This window comes from Gavialis gangeticus, unplaced genomic scaffold, assembly GCF_001723915.1.
Source record: "Gavialis gangeticus isolate Ggan-Ray unplaced genomic scaffold, GavGan_comp1, whole genome shotgun sequence".
NCBI lineage: Eukaryota > Metazoa > Chordata > Crocodylia > Gavialidae > Gavialis > Gavialis gangeticus.
Window position 1 is genome coordinate 9,609,459 of NW_017729009.1, and position 19,921 is coordinate 9,629,379.

At 64.0% G+C, this 19,921-nt stretch overlaps 1 protein-coding gene across 1 annotated transcript; it reads right to left on the reverse strand.

The window, feature by feature from the left end:
* Nucleotides 1-1,330: 1,330 nt before the first annotated feature.
* On the reverse strand, nt 1,331-17,972 carry KIAA1755 (KIAA1755 ortholog). The gene is made up of 15 exons (XM_019509951.1): nt 17,832-17,972; nt 13,028-13,225; nt 11,180-12,506; nt 10,443-10,628; nt 9,175-9,298; nt 8,640-8,733; nt 7,489-7,575; nt 6,798-6,914; nt 6,166-6,264; nt 5,717-5,865; nt 4,839-4,977; nt 4,420-4,542; nt 3,512-3,694; nt 2,740-3,013; nt 1,331-2,694 (listed from the first exon to the last, which is right to left on the reverse strand). The coding sequence occupies exons 1-15, from the start codon at nt 17,832-17,834 to the stop codon at nt 2,090-2,092; spliced, it is 3,708 nt and encodes a 1,235-aa protein (XP_019365496.1). The 5' UTR covers nt 17,835-17,972; the 3' UTR covers nt 1,331-2,089.
* Between the last annotated feature and the right edge of the window lie 1,949 nt (nt 17,973-19,921).

A 19,921-nucleotide genomic window follows, 5' to 3' on the forward strand; every position in this document is an offset into this window, starting at 1 on the left:
ATCCTCACCGAGCATCCGAGCCATTTGCTTGGTGTGCAAGGACACCATTTGCCTGGGAAGGTCCCACTGATGGGCCTGAAATGTCCTTTTCACCACTGGCCTTTGCACACAAGCATGCAGATGCTTTGCGTGTGCAACAGGCACCGATGAAGCGGGGCTCACTGTCCACATAAGTACGTTCAAAACTGGCCAGCTACCCCCTCTTCAAATTTTGGCTCTGGCATAAGCTGAACTGCAAATCTACCTGGGATGGCTAAGCGGCCAAACCTTGTGTCCTGCAGTGACACCAATGGCAAGTCCAGCTGATGCAAAGTCGCAGGCCTGGACTCTGCACCTGGACAGGATGGGATTTATCTGAGTACAATGAGGGACTGTACATTGGAGCATGAGATCGCCTTGCCTCCAGTTAGGAAATGGCCTAACACGCAGGAGGTCTGTAGCATCCAGAACAAATGATCACAGAGAACCGGGGTCCGGTAAGAAATTAATACACCTATTCTGTCTTAATTGCAGTGGCCAATGTGCAACTGGGGGGGTAACGAGGCGGAGGAAGGAAATAGAGGAGCAGAATTGTTTAAGGCCGACGTCAGGATTTGGTGATAGGATGCGAACAAGACTGCCAGGCTGCAAGATGAACCCAGCCCACCCCAGGCAGCCGTTCCCATCGCCAGCCAGGCTGCCACGAGCTCGAGCCACCTGGAGCCTGCTTGCCTCCTGAAGTCAGCCACAGCATCGCTCGCATCTGCTGAGAATCCCAGACAGAGCCCGCTTGCCGCGGCTCATGAAAAATTCAGAGCCCGTTGACTGTGGCCGAGGACGGCGCCTTCTCCACATCCGTCTCTTTCTCTCTCACTCGCTCTCCGTGTTTGCGAGCGTGTCTGAGATGTCTGCAGACATGGCCGCACGTGCCTGCCTAGACAGAACAAATCACGCTCGCTCCTTCCAAGGCCTCCGCGGGGGCCAGGAGTGCAGCTGCGGCGCAGCTCGGCGGTGACTGGCATGCAGGGAGTGCCCCGGGGGGCCCTAATACATTTTTCTGCACCTTCCTCATGGCCAGGGACTGCCCAGGGGCCCTGCAGCTAGCCGCCAGAGCCAGGGAGTCTGGCCTGCCATTGCTGTAGTCTTTGCTAGATGCAACACCACCCAGCCCTATAGACACAGGCAGGCAGGGCTTCACCTGGCTACCTGCAAACATTGGCTGGCTGCCCAGAGACCCCCAGGTCTAAGGTAGCAAGGCAATAAACTGGTTTGAGGATGGAGCTGTTCAGCCCCTTGCAGGGGACTCTGTGATGAGGAGCAGCGAGGGACCTGGGGAGCAGCCCCAGGGCCTTGGAGCGGGTACACCCCTACCCCAGGCAGATGGCTGCAGCGGGGGCATAGCTGGGAGGAGAGGTAGGTGGAAGGTGGATCAGGGCTGGGTTTGGGGTTCCTGGGGATTTATTCCCATGGGATTTCTGTTTGGCAGCCATCAGACCCGGCCTGATGTCTGCAAAGCTGCCCTGCCGTGCTACTCACTGACCCCTCGGAGAGCTCTGCTTTGGGGTTTGTTGTGGTTAATGAAGCTAGTCCTGTACAAAATAAGTCAGAACATGGTCGGCACCACCGTGCCAGCGCAGCACCGTCAGCTGGGGAGGGGAGGGGGCAAGAAGGGAGGAAGATATGGGACCAGGGGAGCAAGGGGGTCTTGGAGGAGGCAGGGGTGGGTTTGTGGCGGCATGGGGGGCTCGGTGAGGGAGTGCTGGAGCTAGGCCGGTGGGCACAGGCTCAGCACGGCCCTCTGCTCCCGGAGGGGAGCAAGGACCCAGTGGAGGACGTCACGGGCCAGCTGGCGTAGGTGGCAGCGAGGGGATGGGCCCTTTTTCTGCTCTGCTGAAGGCAGCTGATGACCCAGGAGCAGTGTCACGTGCATGTGTGTAGCAAAATGCTCCTCCCGCCGGGACCACAAAGCCCACAGGGGTTTCATCCGGCCTCACAGCACCCCGCGAAGTTCGGGAGGGTGGCTACCCCCGGGCGGGTCATGCAGGCACGCAGAGAAGGAGCGACCTGCCCCAGGGCAGGCGACGAGCCCGCGGCCGCGGCAGGGCTGACTCTACTCGGCGCTGGCTTGTGCTGGGCTGTCGGCGCGGTGCTTCTCCAGATACAGGATCCCTGCGGACTCCCCATGAGGACAGGCCGGTCGAGGGCTCGGGTCCCCGGACAAAGCAGCGCTGGCTGTGGGCAAGTCTTCGGCTGAGTGCTGCGAATCGGTGTCTTCAGAGGAAAAGCTGCTGTGTCTGGACACCTGGAAGTACTGGGCTGCTTCTGGCCTCTTACCCGCGCACCGGCGGGGGGCTGAGCTGGGCCCGTCACGCACGGGGTGGCTTGCGCTGCCCTCCAGACGCTGCCCGGTGTCTGAGCAACAGGTCAGTGGAGGCTCCTGTGTGGGTGCGTCCCGAGGCAGAGCCCCTGCCCCAGTCAGGGCAGCTCCCAGGACCCCCTCGGGGCTGCAGCACCAGGGCTGCTGGACGTGGCTCAGCCCGGTGCAGGGGTCCGGGGCCGCGTCGTCCGCATCCCCGCTCTCTGACTCGCTCCTCTCGCTGCCTCCCGCGGCTGCACCTTGCTGCTCACGTGCGGGGGGTGCCAGGTCAGGGTCGGATGGGGCTTGGCAGGCGTGAAGCTCGCCCCCTGCGGCACCCGGGCCCGATCCTGCAAGAGCTGAGCCACGCGTGCCCCCTGTCCCGCTACGAGCTCCTCCAGTGCCTTGCGCCTCCTCGGCCTTGCCCAGCATCTCAGCCAGGACCTGCCGGGTCTCGCGGTACCTCCCCCAGGCCTCGTGCCAGAGCCCCAGCCCCCAGCAGTGGCGCAGGGCACAGGCCTGTGCCTTCATCGCCTGGAGCCGCGATGCCGAGAACTCAGCCGACAGCTTCTGCAGTGAGCCCGCGAGGCGCCGCACGGCCTTCGGGCTGCCCGCCTGGCTCTGCCCCAGCTGCGCCCGGGCCACCAAGTGCTTGCAGTCCAGGCTCAGCCACATGACCTAGAAAACAGGGCAAGGGGGGAATTTATTGTGTGCTTCCTCTTGCTCTGCGATCTCCTGCTGCCCTCCCAGCCATCGCCGACGCAGCACCGTCTCCTGCAGCGTCGGCCAGCTGGAACGGCCAGAAACGCGAGCTCTCCCAAGTCATGCTCTCTCATTCCCTCTCTGCTTGTGTAAGTCGTTAGCTGCTCTTTCTCTTTCGCGGCTGTCTTCAGTTTGAGGCATCCAGAAATCCCGCTCGTGCAAACAGTCGTGCCGTTGCAGCGCAAGAAAGGGCAAAAAACGTGGCGCGTACAAACGCCGACGGACAGCGTTTCATCTCCCATGATGACGAGGGGGGTCGCGATCCGTGTTGGCTTTCTCATGCTGCCTCCTTGGCTGAACGCAGCACGCCCTGCTCAGGGATGCCCCTGCCCTAATGGAAAGCAGCTCCTCGTTCTCCCACCCAGCCCCATCGCCCCGTTCGTGGTCGCGTGGCCGTGGTCTGAGCATATTCACCTTGTCGTAGAAGCGGTAGAGGTTCAGCAGAGTTTCCAGCTCCGCTTGCTGCCTCTCCACATCGGCGTAGAAACTCATCAGCCTCGCCTGGAAGGCCCCTCTGGCTGCCTCCAAGGCTTCTGCCTCCGGGCCTGCGAAGCCGGCCGCTTCCTTGCACAGCACCAGGCCTTGGTTGTAACAGGCCTAAAGGAAGATAAAAGGGAAATAAATCTCTGCTCCTAAACTGGCTCTGACTCATTTTGCCCTGGGGACCTGTTTGCTGAGGGCCAGATGTTCTGCAGCTGTGAAATCCCAGAGGATGCTTTCTGTTTGGGAACAAAATCCGTTGTGGACAGCAGCGCAGAGACGGAAGGGGTGAGGAACTTTCCCCCGTGGGCACTTCTTGCTCCTCACCCTGCCCTGGTCCCGACTCTGCTCCTGGCGCAGTCACAGCACAGCGCTCAGGGGCTGCTTGTGTGGGGCTGTCTGTGTAGGCTCAAGTCTCAGCAGCTGCAGAAAGGCCCTTTCTTCAGCGCACCTGCCTAGGGACAGCCACGTGCTTGCAAACGGCTGGCAGCCGGAGAGGAGACCAGGAGGGTAGGCCACCCGGATTTCAGCCCCCACATACATATCCCAGAGATGCAGGAATGGTCTCATCGGGGCCAGGGCTGGGCTAACCCGGGAAAGCTCCTTGCAAAAGGCAGGTGAGAACCTGGAACGAGCCCCTTCTTGCTCAGAAATGGTTCCCCAAGCAACCTCCAGCGGCGTTTTGGGGAGGTTTTCAGTGAAACCAGGCTGCGTACTGCCAAAGCACAGTGAAAGCTAAGATGCTGTAGCTCTGCAGGGCCTGGGGGTCATTCTGGATATCTGCCCAGCCCCGCGTTGCAGAGACAGGAGAGACACATCCAGGATACCCTGCAAGGACCTACTGTCGCCTGGATGAAGAACTCCTTGAACCGCCGGTAGGATTTCTCTGGGCTGTCCGCACCCCACTCCGCCATGCTCAGCTCGCGCAGCCGCGACTCGCCTTCTTCATCCATCCAGCTGCTGAGCTGCCGGGAGCAGCGAAGGACCCAAGTGAGCCACGAGGTCCACGTGGGAGCTCGGTTATTCACCCCTGCCTGAGCTGGGCCTGCCCCTCTGGACGGTGACACAGGATTTGCCTAGCGAATAGCTCAGCCATTCGAATGCAGGCTGCAAGACAACCCTTCTCTCCTCCGCACGGCACCCCCAGGTGTCAGGGGGGACGTCCATGCTGCCCCGGTGCTGAGCCAGAGCAGACTTCAGTCCGAGGTGTAGTGACAAGGGCCCGAGGACCCCCCACAGCCCCCGCAACGCCAGCCCTCACCTTGCCGAACTCGGCTTCCAGCTCCCTGATCTTCTGGACGTGCTCCAGGCGCTCCAGGCAGCGGTTGGACTTGGCCACCAAGGTGTGGACTTCCTCCTCCACCCGGTTGTAGAGACCCAGGGCTGCATCCATGTGGCTCCTGCAGACCAAGGGAGCCCTGGATGGTCAGGCCTTGCACCCTGCTACGGCCACGGCCTGGTCTGAGCCAGGAGCAATGCATGTGCCTGCAAAGCCCCCGCTCTTGCCCCTCGCAGGGAGCCAGAAGTGCCAAGGGGCAGCTGGGAGCCGACCACGCCAACCCTGACTTCGGGCAGCGGCACCAAGGGACACAGGATTTGCACCCGTGCCAGCCTGCCCTTGTATCATCTCCTCCTGTGCGGGGTCACCTCCTGTCCGCTGGCCGAGTCCTGGGTGCAGCAGCGGGGCCAGGCTACCGCACCCCCGGGAGCCTGCACCGGCCGTGCGGGTTGGAGCTGCGTGCGGGGCACCGCGGGAGGGTGGCACCGGCCAGAAGGGCTGCCTGTCCCCTCGTGCTGTCAGAGCAGGCAGGCAAACAGGCTGGATGCAAGCGCCGGAGTGGGACCAGTTTCACATCCCTGGGGCCTGGTGCCATCTAGCGGCCCTTCGGACAGCAAACCGGGGTATGATGGGGCCCAGGTTGCCCCAGGGCCTGGGCTGCCGCTCTTCCCAGGGGGCTTGAGAGAGCCCCCCGGGGCCGGGCAGCAGGAGCCGTCCTGGCCACCACGGGCCCGCGACGGCGAGGGGAGCTAGCAGGGTGGTGGGATCCCCCGGGTGGGAACAGACCAGGTGAAGCAGCTGCCGAGCCCAGCCCAGCCCCAAGGGTGCGGAGACGGACGGGGACGTCCTGTCTGCAGTACCTGACGTCGGGAGAGGAGCTGTGCCGCGTCGCCTCCTTCCTCAGCCTGGCCAGCGTGGCCCCCCCGTCCCTCTGCAAAGTGACCAGCTGGGGGTCGCACAGCACCGTCCTCATCAGCTCCCGGTACCGCTCCGTGCACTCGGTCGCTTCCTGCAGGAGGATCAGACACCCGGGCAGGACTGCCCTGCTCGTCCACGGTCCACCCCGTCCACACCCGTTCGGAGCCTCTGTCCTTGCCATGGCATGTGCTGGGCTACGTGGCCCCATTGGGGTGGCAGGGGGCTGTCCCTACCAGGCTCCTTCATCGGGGTGGCCAGGATCTTTGGGAACTTATCTGACCCTGCCCAAAGGTTTTGACCAGAGTGCACCTCCGGTGCAGCTGCCTCTGGGGTGGAGCATGGCAGGGTTTGGGGCCAAGAAAAGTGCTGCACCATGCAGCGCGGTGGGTACCTGCAGGCCGTCTGGCAAGGCGCCCCTCTCCAGCTCCCCGATGGCACGCCGCAGCAGCTCCGACACCGCCGTGAGATCTGCGACGAAGGGGTGCAGCTTCTGCAGGGGAAAGCGCCCGCGGTCAGTGTGTTGGAGGCCGGGCAGGGCCAGCAGAGGGGCAGAAAAATGGGCCCAAGGGCAAGGAGCAGGGAAGGGATCGGGCAGACCCTAGGGCTGTCGAACCAGGCGGCACAGGGTACGAGGTGGATGGCTGCAGCAGGTGGGAAGCCAGGCAGTTAATGAGCAGAGAGGGGGCTGCACACCTCTGGGGGGGCTGGGGTCAGTAGCTGTGTGCTCCCCTTATTCTTCACCTTCTGCTGAGCTCTTGGCCTCACATGGGAGCCGTGGCTTGTCCCAGGACCCCCCCATGCACGTGTGCCGTGTTGTTATGACACTGCAGCATCACCCGCCGGGTGGCCATGAGGCAGGCCCCCATGCCCTTGCTGCAGGGCACCGGCTTCCCCCCATGCAGCTTGCCAGCGCTGCCAAGAGCAGGGACTGTGCCCCGGCCCTTTCCGCGGGAGCGGTGCCGGTAGGAAGCAGGCGGGTGGCGGAGGAAAGAGGGGAGAGCTAAAGGCCATGATTGTAGACACCTGGAAGAATTGCACCCACTCGCTGTGGCAGTAAGGGAAGGTGCCGTCCAGGTCCCGGGTCAGCTGGCCGGGGTCCACGTAGCGGCTCAGGGCTTTCAGCGATGCCAGCGCCTCCACCTGCGGGCGACAGCGCGGGTGAGCTGAACGGGGAGAGCTGGAGCGCGCGGTGGGGGCAGCACTGCCAGGCCGGACACTCCCCTCGCCTTCTCCCCCCAGCTCGGGCTTGTCCTAACCCCGTCTGTGCGCAGGGCCGCCGTGGTGCAGGGCTGCTCTGGGCCCGGGAGACGACAGACATGCTAATAATCTGCTAGGGCAGCCGGCGGGGTAATGGAGCTCATTAATATTTCACATTAGATTAATTAAACGGAGCCACATTAGCAGAACAATAAACCCTTTCCAGTTCTGAGTTATTATCCCACTGCCTGTGTCCGGCGGGTGGAGGTAATTGCTAGAGCGCTCGTGCCCCGGGCAGCTGCGGCCATTAGCGCTGTCTGGCCGCGCTGCCTGGGAGAGGCGGGGGCAGGCGGCCCTTTGTGATGGGGAGAAGGGGTCTCTGATCCCAGCCTGCCCCGGGGGGGTTTCAAGCTGCCGGGGGGTCTGGGTGCACCGGCAGGACGGGCGGAGGGGCCGCCGGGCACTGGGGTGCGGGAGCATGGGGGAGAGACGTGGGCCACGCTGGTCCTGCCCTCACCTGTGTGCCAGGTACCTTCTCCAGGTGTGCAGCTGCCTCCTTCTCCGCCAGCAGCAGCAGGCTGTGGATGGCGCCGGGGGACGAGCGCTGCCGGGAGAGCAGAGGGGAAGTCAGTGCGTGGATGCACCGAGCCCTTCTCGGCCAGCCCAACCGCTCGGGCCCTGCGCAGCGAAGGCGAGTGAAGCAGAGGACAAGCTCCCAGCCAGGACGGACTGCGAATCGCTTCTCCCTCATGCACTTGTATACGCCAGGCCCCAGTTTGCACACCCCCATCCCACGGGCAGTTTCCTGCCGGGCCTGGCTCCTGGCTGGTCCCTGCCTGGGGTGGGGGCATCAGCTCAAGGGCTCGGCCGTCTGTCTGCTAAGACGCCGGGGAGTCTTTGTACTTCTGGGACTCCACACAGCCGCGTCCCTCCGTGGCCTGGCCTGCCGACGATGGTAGCTGCAGCTGCGGGGTAGGGTGTGCAAGCACCGGTGCACGAGCCGTGCAAGCACCAGCGTGCACCCATCTCCCACAGAGCACAGGACCAGGTGCCAGGAGGCATTTGGCGGCGGGGAGCGGAAAGGTCTCCAGGGTAGCAGCAGGGGGAGGCTTGATGTTTCCTAGATCAATGCATCGTGCTGCAACAGCGGGCAGCTGGGACCAAGCTGAATAAATCATCACGGTGACGCCTGTAGGCAAAGCCAGGGAGGAGATCAAAGACGTGGCCGCTGGGCAGAGCAGGCGAAGGGCCTGTCGAGCAGAGGTGGACGCCCAGAGAGCCATGCAGGTGCCGGCAGCGTTGGGGTGCGGGGTGGCGATTAGGAAGATCTCTTGCTCCGAGGGCGGCTGGAGCAGAAGCTGCAGGGAGGCTGGGGCGTCTCCGTCCCTGGAAGTCTGCAAGTGCCTTGTCTGGGGTGCTGCAGACAGGCCTGGCCCTGCCCTGAGCAGGGGTGGGTGTAAGAGGAGCCCTCCGCAGAGCCTTGCCGGCCCCACTTTGCTCCTATAACGCGACACTCTCCAGGCAGAGCTCGAGAGGGGCCTCGCAGGACAACAGTGATGGGCAGCACGTGCCGTTTCTCCATCTGCGCAAACCCCACGATGGCCAGAGCAGCTGAGAAGAGGCCTCTTGGCTACAGAAACCTCCCTGCTACGATGCCCCCCTGCCTACCTGGACTGACGTGAATGCTGCGTTCAGGGCAGGGGCGGGAGGCTGCCGTCTAGCGTCCACCACGACGGTCAGTCCCAAGCCTCTTGCCTTCCTCCTAGGGGTGGAGCAAAACAGGGTGATGCCACACGCCAGGAAGCCCCCTGCATTAGTTAACGACGGCAGGCGATGGGCAGTCCTGACCCCTCGGCTACTGCCCTTCCCCGGGGACCCCGACCTGCTCATTGGAGGATTCGGCACCAAGGACCGGAGGCAGATTGGAGAGGGGCAGTTTTTTTTCCCAGGGTAATTGTGCAGTTCTGGGACACCCAAAGCAGGGTGAGATTGAACAGTGTCTTGCAGGCCCATGCTCTGCCTGCTGATTGCACGTATTTCTCGCACAAACCCTGTCTGTGCAACAAGGGGATCCCTTGTTCGTACTCCGATAGGTGACAGTGGTGAACATGCAGCCGGCCCAGCCGTGCGAGCGGGGAAGCCAAGGCGTTGACCCGTTTGCACGAGAGTCGCCCCCGGGCAAGGAACCCGTGTCCCCCCTTACCTGGGGATGGAGCAGAGGTAGAGGAGGAGCCGGGCGACCTCTCTAGCCGAGCACCAAGAGGCTTCCCACGCTCTGCTGCTCGTGCTCACCTGGATCAGGGCCCGGCCAAGCTTGTCCGTGCTCCCTGCAGCCGGGGGAGAGCAAACCGTGGGTCTCTGCCCTGCAACACCACTGAGCCCAGTCTCAAACCACCAGAGCCAGGTCCCCGCGCGTGAGACCGGCCGACAGCTCCTGAGGTTGTGGCAGGGTCAGTGCCGGGCTCCCTTCCTTTGCCATTTGCTCTTTATCTCTACTTCTCAGAGTCACGCCTGCGCCCTCTTCTCTCTGCAGCCAGGAGAGCTGAAGACCGACTGGGTTTTTTTGTTTTTAAAATAAAAACAGCAGACGCCCTGCCTTGTTCGCGTGACTCCAGAAGCTGGGGTTTGGAGGGAGGCGTCGTGCACAGCGGTGCATGCTGCTGATGCTGCGTTCCCTGGTTAACTGGAGACTGCAAACTACGCCAGCACCCTCTGCGCGTGCTCCCTCCGATGCACGGCTCCCACACTTCCCTTGCCCGGCCTCGAGCGACGGCCCGGGCATCACGCAGCAGCTCCGCTCCATTTTCCCCGGGGACCACGCTGGAGCCCCGCATCGGATGCTGAGGCTCCAGCCAGAGCTCGCTCTCAGGGCCGTGCTGTTTGCAGGTCACGGCCCAGAAAGGAGAAGCTGTGACATGGAGCTGGGAGCTATGACCCCTACATTTTCAGTTTTCAGGAACCCAAACCTGAACAACCTTTTAAAAAAAAATAACATCAATTCATGTTTTTGTCTCCCTGTTTTAGGGTTGTTGGTTGTAGCCATGTTGGCCCAAGGACATAGGTTCTTTGGGTAGATGCAATGTCTTTTACGAGACCAACAAAATTGTTGGAAACATAGTTGGAGAAAGTGTTTGTGCCTGAAAGCTCGCAAAGAATAATTTTTCCAACTATTTAGTTGATCTCATAAAAGATACCGCATCGACCTGACGAACCTTGTCTGCCTTGGTTCCTTCGGTTCCTGAAAGCAGAAACATTCCCACTGGCCAGGTCAGGCGAAAAGCTCGTTGCAGTGAAGATGCTTTCCCAGCCAGCAGGTTTTGGGGTGTGTTTTTGGGTTTTCTCCATTTTGAAGTTTTAGGTTTTGCAGCCGAGTCTCAGCCAGCGCCGAGCAATTCCTTCAAACCCTCCCGCTCCGGCCACGAAGCCGCCTCGTTGCAAGGACGTTTCAGGTGAAAGCCCCTGAGCGGGTACCTGGCAGGCACGCTACCCCTGAGAGCAGGAGCTGGGTGCTGAGGTCCTGCCAGCGGGGCAGCTGCGGGGCACTGCCTTCTGCGGGCAGAGGGTCTGGGGCCGCGGCGGGAGCACAGGGCCCATTCCTGCAGCCGGTGCCGGGGGGCGAGCCGAGGTGGAGGACAGCAGCATCCGCCTGGTCAGCACCTGCCGGGCAAACACACCGAGGGTGAGGCGCAAGCGGGGAGGGGGCCGAGGGCTGTGGAGGACAGACATGATGCGCTGCGGTGGCATTTTACACCCGTGTGCAGGTGCAGAGCCGGGGGTGCCCTTGGACTCCTGCCCCAACCCCGCATTTGAACCCCCGCGTGGCAGCCACAGCAGCGTTTCTAGCCAGGAGTCACTTGACTTCATGGCTGTGTCCTGTACCGGACCCCTGCTCAACTCTTCATCCCACCAGGGTTCACAACCCGCTTCGCGTCTAAACGGTCTCGACATCCCACTGGCCAAGCCCCGGCTCTGCTCCTGGCCAGGTCGCTCCTGCTTCACAGTCCTGCAGACTCCTTCAATGAAGCTGTCTTGGTTTTTGCTTCAATCTTACACTGCCCCAGGCCCCTAGCATGTTAGCACAGCTAGTAGCATCTTTTTAACCGGAGAAAAATGCACAATGTTTTACATGGGACGATGCAGCTTACCCCCTTTTCACGGTCCTAGATCCACCCGTGCCCGCGCGTGTGCACGGCCCAGCGGGCTGTTACCTTTCCCCGCCGGCTTGGCTCTGCTCATCCTGGGAGAGTAAAGAACCGACATCTTCCTCCGAGACCCCTCGGGCCGGCTGGCAGAGGTCTCGGCAGGGGCAGCCGGCTGCCGCGGGCCCTTCGAGAAGGGGAATTTGTGGCTGGCGGTGGGAGACTCGGACCGAGAAGGGTTTCTCCCTGCACCCGCCGGAGACCTGAGCAGCTTGAGGTATCCCTGCTTGGTCGCCTCCTCGGCTTTCGCTGCCTGGCTGGCCGCCCGGGGAGGAAAGCCGGAGGGGGGGGACCGGTGCCCGTCTGGGGGCTCCACGGCGGCGCTGGCGGGAGGGAGGTCACGGCTGGGCCCATCGGACTCCTCCTGGATGGCAGCCATCGGCCCGGCGCCGCAGCCGATGGGGTTCTGGATAGCGGCCACGTAGGACTCGCGGTACCGGCACCTCGGCCCAGGGCCCTGGGGGTCTCTGCTTAGCTTCCTCCTCAGACACGGCGTGCAGGGACCCTCTCCTGCGCTCGGCCCTTGCCCGCAGGCCCACTTCTCCGCGGCCGGCTCCCCGTTCGCGCGCAGAAGCCCCGGCTCGCTCTCGGACAACGGCTCTGCTTCTCCCAGAGGCGCCGGCCGCTCCGACCGGGGGGGCAGACCGGAGCCCCTGTCCGCAGAGAGCTCCAGCAGGTCCACGTACTCGCCCTCCAGGTCCCCGCTGAGGATGTCGCACAGGCTCGGCGCGACAAACCCCCGGGCGCCGGGCTCCCAGGGGCCTGCCTGCTCCACCTTGATGAGCCCCGGGTACTTGCTCGGGCCGCGCCTCCGGGGCACGTCTTCACGCTCCCGCACCGTGCCTGCCGCGTGCCCACCGGAGCCTGGCACCGGAGCCTCTGCTGCACCAGGGCACTCCAAGCCGTCCCGGTCCCGCGTGGTGGTCAGCGGGGCGGCTGCAGCCTGGGCCGGGTTTGGAGTGACCTTGGGCTTCTCGACGAACTCCGGCGTGGCGATCTTGCTCCAAAGCATGGGCATGACCCCGTTTTCTGCGGCGACCAGGCAGGTGCGCAGCGGCGCCCGGTCCAGACCGCGGTTGACTTCCTCCAGCCACTCGTTGGTGAAGAGCAGCGAGCAGGACGATTGGGGGACGGGGATCTCCTCCACCGTGCGCAGGTCCCGGGAGAGGCACTTGAGGACGATGCCGGCCGCCTGGTCCTGGCAGGGCTCTGCCTGCAGGTAGAAGTCGCCCGGGCGCAGGAGGAGCGGGTTGAGGGGCGCGAGGTGAACGACAACCTTCTCGTGGAGGCACAGGGGCCAGCCCTCGTGCAGGAAGAGGCAGTTGCAATAAGGCGCCTACGAGAGGGGAAGACACGCTCGTTAGTGAATCCGGCCTGTCTCTGCAACGGTCACTGATCCCCCAGGCCTTTTGCCCTGTGCGTTTTTGCTACCTCCCCATGTGACAGAGAAGCGCGCTCATGCCCATCTCGCAATGGGGACTGAGGCACTAAGTGAGTTGCCCAAGGCGGCATACAGAGCTGTGGCGGAGAAGCACCTGAGTCCCAGGCCAGGCTTTGACCCAGCAGCTAGATGAGGTCCCAGCCCATCCCAGGAGCCCTGTCCGGGGTGGGGGAATGCCAGAGAGGGGCACGGACCCGCCTGCTGCAGGTGCTGGGAGTCCTGCCCCATTTGGGCCGACACCGGGTGAGCCCCTGGCCAGCTCAGCCTCGCTGACCGGAGGGTCCCGCCTGTGCATCGTAGCATGTCTCTAGGGCTCTGGCTGCAGGATGCATTGCTGTTGTGTGAAATCAGGGCTTGCCTCCCGGGCCGGAGAGCCAGGGCACGGGCAACGTGGACGCGATGACCCACGGACTTACGCAGGCCGCCTGCCGCACGTGCTCAAAGAGGCGCTTGGCGGGGATCAGGAAGTCCAGGAGGCAGCAGAGCCCGTCCCCGTGGTAGTCGGCCTCCAGCAGGCGGAAGACCTGGCTGAGGACCGTGGGGGCCGTGGCGTCGAACGGAGGGTACAAGGCCTGGAGGGCCCTCTGCACCGCGGCATCCAGGGACCGCGGGTCCTGCGGGGGAAAGCATGGCCCGTTAGAAAGCACAACACACGGGTCCGTCGGTTTCCCCGTGGGAGCCCCCCGTCTCCCCATGCTTCGTGGCCATCGCTAGAGACCCCCTACTCGGGAGCAGCATGCAACCGCCCCGGGAGGAAATCCTCCCCAGAGCAGCGGTCCAGCCGAGCCGGCGGCGTTGCTCGGGGGCTCACGCGCTTTCAGTGTTGGGAAATACCTACCTGTGTGCATGTGGCACGGAGGGGCGGGTGGCCAAGCTCCCAGACATCCTCTGAACATGCAGCCCAGGGGGCTTTGGGCTTACGCTGCCTGCAGCCTCCGCGGAGGTTCGTGGAAATGTCATTGCACGACAGACCTGGGACTCAGAGAGCAGCTCTGGGGCCAAACCCCAAACCCCTCGAGGCTTCGGAGCACTCCTGCGGGGTGCACGGGCTCAGGTCCACACTCCCCTGGAGTTTGGAGAGGCTCAGATTTAAGCCTGTAGAAAACGGAGGGGCTGGATGGATAAGCAGATGAAGGACAAATGGGGGCGAAGGGGGGTCTCGTCCAGTCCCAGTCCCTGGAGAATCCAGTATGAATCCACTGCAGGGTTTAGGGTCTGCTGCACTGCGGCGCAAGCCCCCGCACCCAGAGCCGCGGCTGCAGCGCTCTTCCCAGCACTCTGCACGAGGTCCTTGCATGCTTCTCGCTTGCAGGGCTGCTGATGTAGCCGGGGCACAAAAGGGAGCAATCGGGTTGAGCCCAGATTCAATTTCAGCGGCATTAGGGAACGTCGAGGGGAAAATAAAACGACTGGAGAACTGGGCGCTGGTCGGAGGCTGTCGGCTTTTGGCCCCACGTTGAGGCAGCATGCAATCTGGCTCCCGGCTCCTGCGTGGGTCGAGCCAACAGCGAGTTGACGGGAAACACGAGCTGGTTTCTGAGCGTGGGCTTGCTGCAGATCTGGGAGCACCGCGCTTTCTCACACAGGTCCTGGAAAAATCTTGCTGGCTGCTCGCACCGTCTTAATTCAGCCGTTGGGGATGCAGAGCTGCATCTCCGGCTGTCCGGCCTCAGCCGCGTGCCCGGGGAGGAGGGTCATCGCCCCGGTGTAACTGTGCTGGACATGGATGGATTCCCAGCTCAGAGCAGGCCTTCACGCAGAGAGGCGGCTTGGTTAGCACGAGGGGTCCGAGACCTCATTTCTCGCAGCGGGTGAGTTGCACTGGCGGTGGCTTCGTGGTACTCGGGGGTGCATGGACTCTGCCTGGCAAGCGTGGGGCCGGGAGGTGCATCTCCATGAGGACATCCCAGAAAGTAAAGAGGAATTAGCCAAACATGCAAGTATGAAGGGCTGAACCCTGTGCAGATGCCCCAGCCTTGGACCCAGCCAGGGCTGGGGTCTTCAATGTGCTTTATGTCCTGTGCTTCGCAGTGAGTGCCACAAGCCTTCCTGGAGCGAGGCTCCAGGGCCCCATCTCCTGGCATCTGTGGCGTGGGAAGGTGCTTGGACGCTGCCTCCACGTGCCCTCACCCTGCGCTGGGCAGGAGAGAGGACCTGCTTCCTCCCAGCCCTCTGGCTCTGTGCAGCTTCGGACTGGAGATGCAGGACCACTGGTTTTCTCACCCCAGTTGCATTTGTTTTGCAGCGAACTGGACGACGGGCTGCAGCAGGGCTCTTGCAAGTGGGGTTCACCGCTGCCTCACGCCTCTTCCAGTGCCACTGGCTGACAGTGCGGCCTCAAGAGCAGCTACCGTCTCTCCCAAATCTCCGCGTCTTGCCCGGGTGAGGGAAGGACTCCAGTGCACGTCCCACTGCCGCGTCCTGCGATGGAGGCCGCAGCGCTGGGGCATCAAGGGAACCCGGCCAGCTCCTCCTGTGGCCATTAGCAAGAGTCTGACCCCAAGACCAGCCTCAAATCGCCTCTTTCCTTCCTGGTCGTGGCCTGGGCGAATGCTGCCAGGCTCAGGCCTTGCTCAGCACTGCTGGATTTGGGGACAGACGTGGGGGCTTGGAAAGTTAAGGTGCCAGATGTGCCCTCTCCAGATGTTGCAAGTGCGGGTTGGGGGTCACGTCTGACGGTGCCTCGCTGGCGGTCTGCCGGCCCCGGGTGACCCTCCCGCATCCTCCGACGAGCTCCAGGACTGGCTCTTTGTGCCGCCAAGCTGAGCTCCTCCCGGCTGAGCTCATCTGGAGCTGAGAAAAGGGGAAAGAAAGACCCTTCTGGTGACAGGGCCCCGGCTCGGCCCCCTCCCAGGACAGACACTGCCGCGTTGTTCCTGCCGGGGCCGAGGTGCTGCGGACCGCGGCTCCCATTCAGCCCTGATTGCACGACCCCGCGTGCTTCGCAGCCGGCTCTCGCAGGCTCGCCCCCCACCTCCGTGCTGATGAAAAGGAGACGTCCCTTGGAGGGGGCAGAGGCCGCGCCAGGGGCGGTTGTACGAGAACGCTCCTCTGCCGAGTGCCCACCATCCCTTGCACCGCGTCCCGGCAGCCTCCTTGCACCCCATCGTGCCTCCATCACAGCCCCTGGAGAAGGCTCTGGTGGCATCGGTGCCGGCAGGATCCGGCCTCCGCTGCCTCCCCGTCTCCAGCCCACAGTGGGAAAATGCTCCACACTGCCCAGTCCCCAAGGCATGCGCAGGGCACGGGCATCTGCACGAGGATTCGGGCCTGGCTGTGGCCGGGAGGAAGGTGGTGGGGCTGGGGAGGATGCCCGGCGATTTGGACCATTTGCTGGCTGCACAGTCGCGCTCCCCTGAGCATCTGTGCCCGAATTCACCACTGGCCCGCCGAAGCCGGGCAGACCCGAGCCATGCCGGTGGGGTCTGGCATGAAATGTTGGTGGATGTGCGCCTGTCCTTACCCAGCGGGTTTGGCCTCGCAGCCCTCGTCTTTGCTCCGTGAGGTTTCCCTGAGCTCAATTATCCCGGTTTGCAAGCAGCAGTTTGCTCTCCGGCCCGGTCAGCCGTGCAGCCTGCAGGCCCTACCCCGTGCCACGCAAGCCCGCAAACTTTGCCGTGACCAAGACGTGACAATTCAAACTCAGCCCTTTGCCTGCTGCTCAAGCGCCCCAGGGCCCCCGGTGCAAGGGGCTGCCGGGAAGCAGCATCCCAGGCAGCGCGCCCCGTGCCTCGGTTGCTCTCACCGACTGAGCCGTCGGAAACTTGTCACGGGAACAAGCCAGGGAGCAGGACGTGGCTCACGTGCACCGGGAGCAGGGAGGACGGCTTTGCCGTGGGGGCCAGGACAGCCCCCAGCACCCGGGGAAAGGAGCAACTGGGCTAAAGAAGAGAGATCCCCGAGACAAAGCCCCTGGGGAAGCTGGCTCGGCAGGAAATGGCCCAGCCGCACACACGCAGCGTAGCGTGCAAAGGCATCGTCCATCACCGAACAGCAGGCCCCTCTCAAACCTGTGTCAGGGGAAGAGAGGCAGCTGGACCAAGCCTCACATGTTGATCTGCGGTAAAAAGGGGTGTGGGGACAGGGAGAAAATGGGGCTTTTCAGAGACGTACGGAGCCAAAGGTACCCTGGCTGGGACCTCCCTCGGCTCCGCCGCACCAAGGAGGACGTGCTTTCGGCCCGGGGCGACTCAGGACGTGGTCCTGCGACATTTGCCACCGTCACCCTCTGCGGGCGGGGGTCTCGGTGATCCTGTAAACGCAGCATCACGTCAAGCCCGAGGGGAACCAGGCCCTACTGCTCTTCTCTGGCTCAAGCGAAAGGCAAAGAGGAAACAAAAGGCATTGAGAGCAGAAAGAGATGCAGGCGCTGAAAGAGGTTTCTTTGCTGGCCGCCCCAGGGCTGCTAAGGCTCTTTCTCCCCTAAGAGCCGCCACTTTAAAGGCCGGCGAACGAAGGTGGCTCGGGGCAGGAACCGGAGCCCCTGAGCCTTTCTGAGCTCGCCGGGAGGAACGCAACTCGGAGCCGCGGCCCCCTCTTTTCTAGGCACAAAAAAGAGACGGGAATAGGTCTGAAAGCTCCAACTGGCAGAGAATAACCGTCCCCTCTCCCCCTCCTGCAGCTCTTCCCTCAGTGGGAGCGTTGCCAGCGTGAGGGTTGCTGGATCCAAACTTTTCAGTATAGCCAGGCCGCGAGGGATGTCGAGAGCAGCATTCGGGAGAGTGGCCGGAGCGAGCCGGGGACGGCCAGGAGCCCGGGGACCCTTCCCCTGCGCGGGGCATGTTTTCCGGGTCTTGTTCCTGCGCCCGAAAGAAGACGGCGGGGGAGGATGGCGCGGCAGTCGCTCGCCGTCTCACACGCTTCGCTCCAAACAGCTGCTAGTGATCTCTGCTCGTCCTTTGCAGCGGTGCCAAAGCTGTGCTCAGCCTCCCGGGACGCGCTCGGCCTGGCAAGGGAGCGCTGCCCGCCACCCCGCCACCCCGCCAGGTGGGCTCTGCCACAGGGACTCCTGCACCTTCCCACCCAGCCAGGAGCGGCCTCACACCTGGCGCTGCTGCCAGCGCCCAGGGCCCGCCAGGCGTGCTCGGTGCTGTACAAAGGGTCGCGGGTGTGCTCCGCCACCGACAGCTCGGCGCGGGCTGGGGACAGGTGACAGGAGAGGAGCAGACGTGGGGAGGGGGCGAGGAGAGTGGCTGGAGAGACAAAAGCAGAAGGCATTACCATGGTGGCAGAGGGGCTGGGGGCAGCGGGCAACGACTCCGCCGCTCCTCGTCCTTCCCGGGTGCCAGCGCGTTTCCCTATTGCCTCCAGCTGCCCCCGGCCACGCGACCCTCCTCAGCGCGGTCCAGGTGTGCGCGGGAAGTCCCGATGGGGCCGGGGCAACCCCGACTTCACTGCCCCGGCGCCTGCATCCCAGCGTCGGGATTGCTCCCGTCCTCCGAGAGCGAGGGGAGGGCGAGGGGAGGGGAAAGGGGGGTGGAGGGAGGGGGATGTCTGCGAGAGACGCCTTAAACTCCGTCTCGCTCGCGGCCGCGCTCCTCTGACTGCAAAACACCCCCCGTGCAGCGCCGGGCCTGGGAACAGCGGCTCCCATTGTGCCCACGGACACAGGCCCCGCTTCGTGCCCAGCCGGCGGTGGCATTGGCTCGGCGCACGCTGCGGAGAGGGGAACGGGCCTCGCAAAGCCCGGGCCAGCCCTGGCGTCGTGCGCGGCATCCAGCGCGGTCCCCCCAGGGCTGAGCTTGGCCCGCGGCGCCTGCCAAGAGGAACACAGGACGCCCACACAGGCTTGTTTTTCTAACCATTTCTGCTTCCTCCCAAAGAGGTTTCTTTCTTTCTCCCTGAAAGGGGCCTGCCAGCCAGCACCGAGAGCCTCCTCTCCTGCCGCTGCGCCGCTTAATTGGCCGCTCATTTCCTTTTGTCATGTGGCAAAATCCACGTCCCAGCTGGGGCAGCCGTGGGGAGCGCGGGGGGAGGAAGGAGCCCGCGAAAGGGACGCTGCGGAGGGGGAGGCCGCGAGGCCCCTGCGGCGAGCCAGGTCTCCACCTCTGCAGAAGCCGATGGGGAAATGGCCCTGGGAAGAAACCGCTGGAGCAAATCCTGCGGTAGCGCGGCATCGGGGCACGCCGCAGGGCTGGGACGGCGTCGCGCGCGTGTAAGGAGCGGGCACATGCCTGCCCCGGACTAGCTGCCGTAGACGCCGTCAGCGCGCTAGGCCAGTCTGCACGGAGCAGGCCGCTACCCCGGGCGATGGGCGCGGGGAGCAGCACGCACAGGGCGCTTCTCCGAGGGGGAACGGTGGGACCGGGCCTGGCAGGAGGCTGCCCACCCGTGGGAGAGGCACACACCAGCTCCGGGACTCGCTGCTCCCGGGTGCCGATTGCCCGCCCTGCCCCAGAGCGGCGTGGGCCTGCTGGGAAGGGGCCGCGGCGGGTCGGCAGCATCAGAGCGCCGGGACCCTGGACGAGCCGGTGGGGAGGCAGCTGCAATAACAAGCCGGCGGCCAGGGATCGGGCCACAGCTGCACAAAGCGCTCGGCAAACAAGCGGAGCCGGGGGAGGTCCGGCGAGGGGGAGCGTGGCGCTGCTGCCACGTGGACTCTGGCGTGGGGACCGCTTCTCCCCCTGTCCGCGCGGGCTGGACGTCCATGTGGCGCTTCGGGAAGAGCTGGTTCCAGCTTCGGACCCGAAGCCGCTGAGAGGAGGCTGCTGCATCCTGGAGGAGACAAGGGGACATCCTCGTTGCAACGCGGCCTGGCCCCAGCCTCACCCCCGCAGCCCAGATCCTCCCCCCAGTTAACCAGTGCCTTCAGCCCAGGCTCCCGGGCTTCAAACCACTTCCCCTCCACCGGCTGTGCCCCAGGCTTAAATCACTCCCGTGCTGAGAGTCCTCCAGCACCTTCCCGCAATCCCCCCCACCCCTGCCCTGTGCCAAAAAGGACAGGTGAGTTCTCCCACAATGCACTGGGAGAGCATCCTGGAGATGCTCGTCGTTGCAGCTCAGAGAGGGAGTGGTGCAGCGCTCCTGAGGATGCAGGCGCGCCGCCGGCCAGGCTCGGTTAGCTGAGCTGCTAAGCTAACCCTGGTGCCGGTTTCCCGGGTCTCTGCAGCGAGGGCGCAGCTTGCACTGGCAATCCCAAGGCTGCTGGGCAACGGGACCCAAATGCTGACTTCTGCGCCGGATGCGTCCAGGGAGGAGGCAGCCTGAGCATGAAATGGTTCCCCGAGGATGCCCCTTCCAGCAGGTGAAACAGCGTCCCAGCTGGGCAATGCCCAGATGTCTGGGCACCGCGTGATGCCAGGCAGAGCTCC

What these genes read in the sequence shown, in the direction of transcription:
- KIAA1755 (XM_019509951.1), bottom strand. An exon ending in ACGTGCGGCAGGCGGCCTGC is followed by an intron (nt 12,507 to 13,027) that starts GTAAGTCCGTGG and finishes CCCCTCTCGTAG; the next exon opens with GCGCCTTATTGCAACTGCCT. An exon ending in AGTTCTTCATCCAGGCGACA is followed by an intron (nt 3,695 to 4,419) that starts GTAGGTCCTTGC and finishes ATCTTCCTTTAG; the next exon opens with GCCTGTTACAACCAAGGCCT.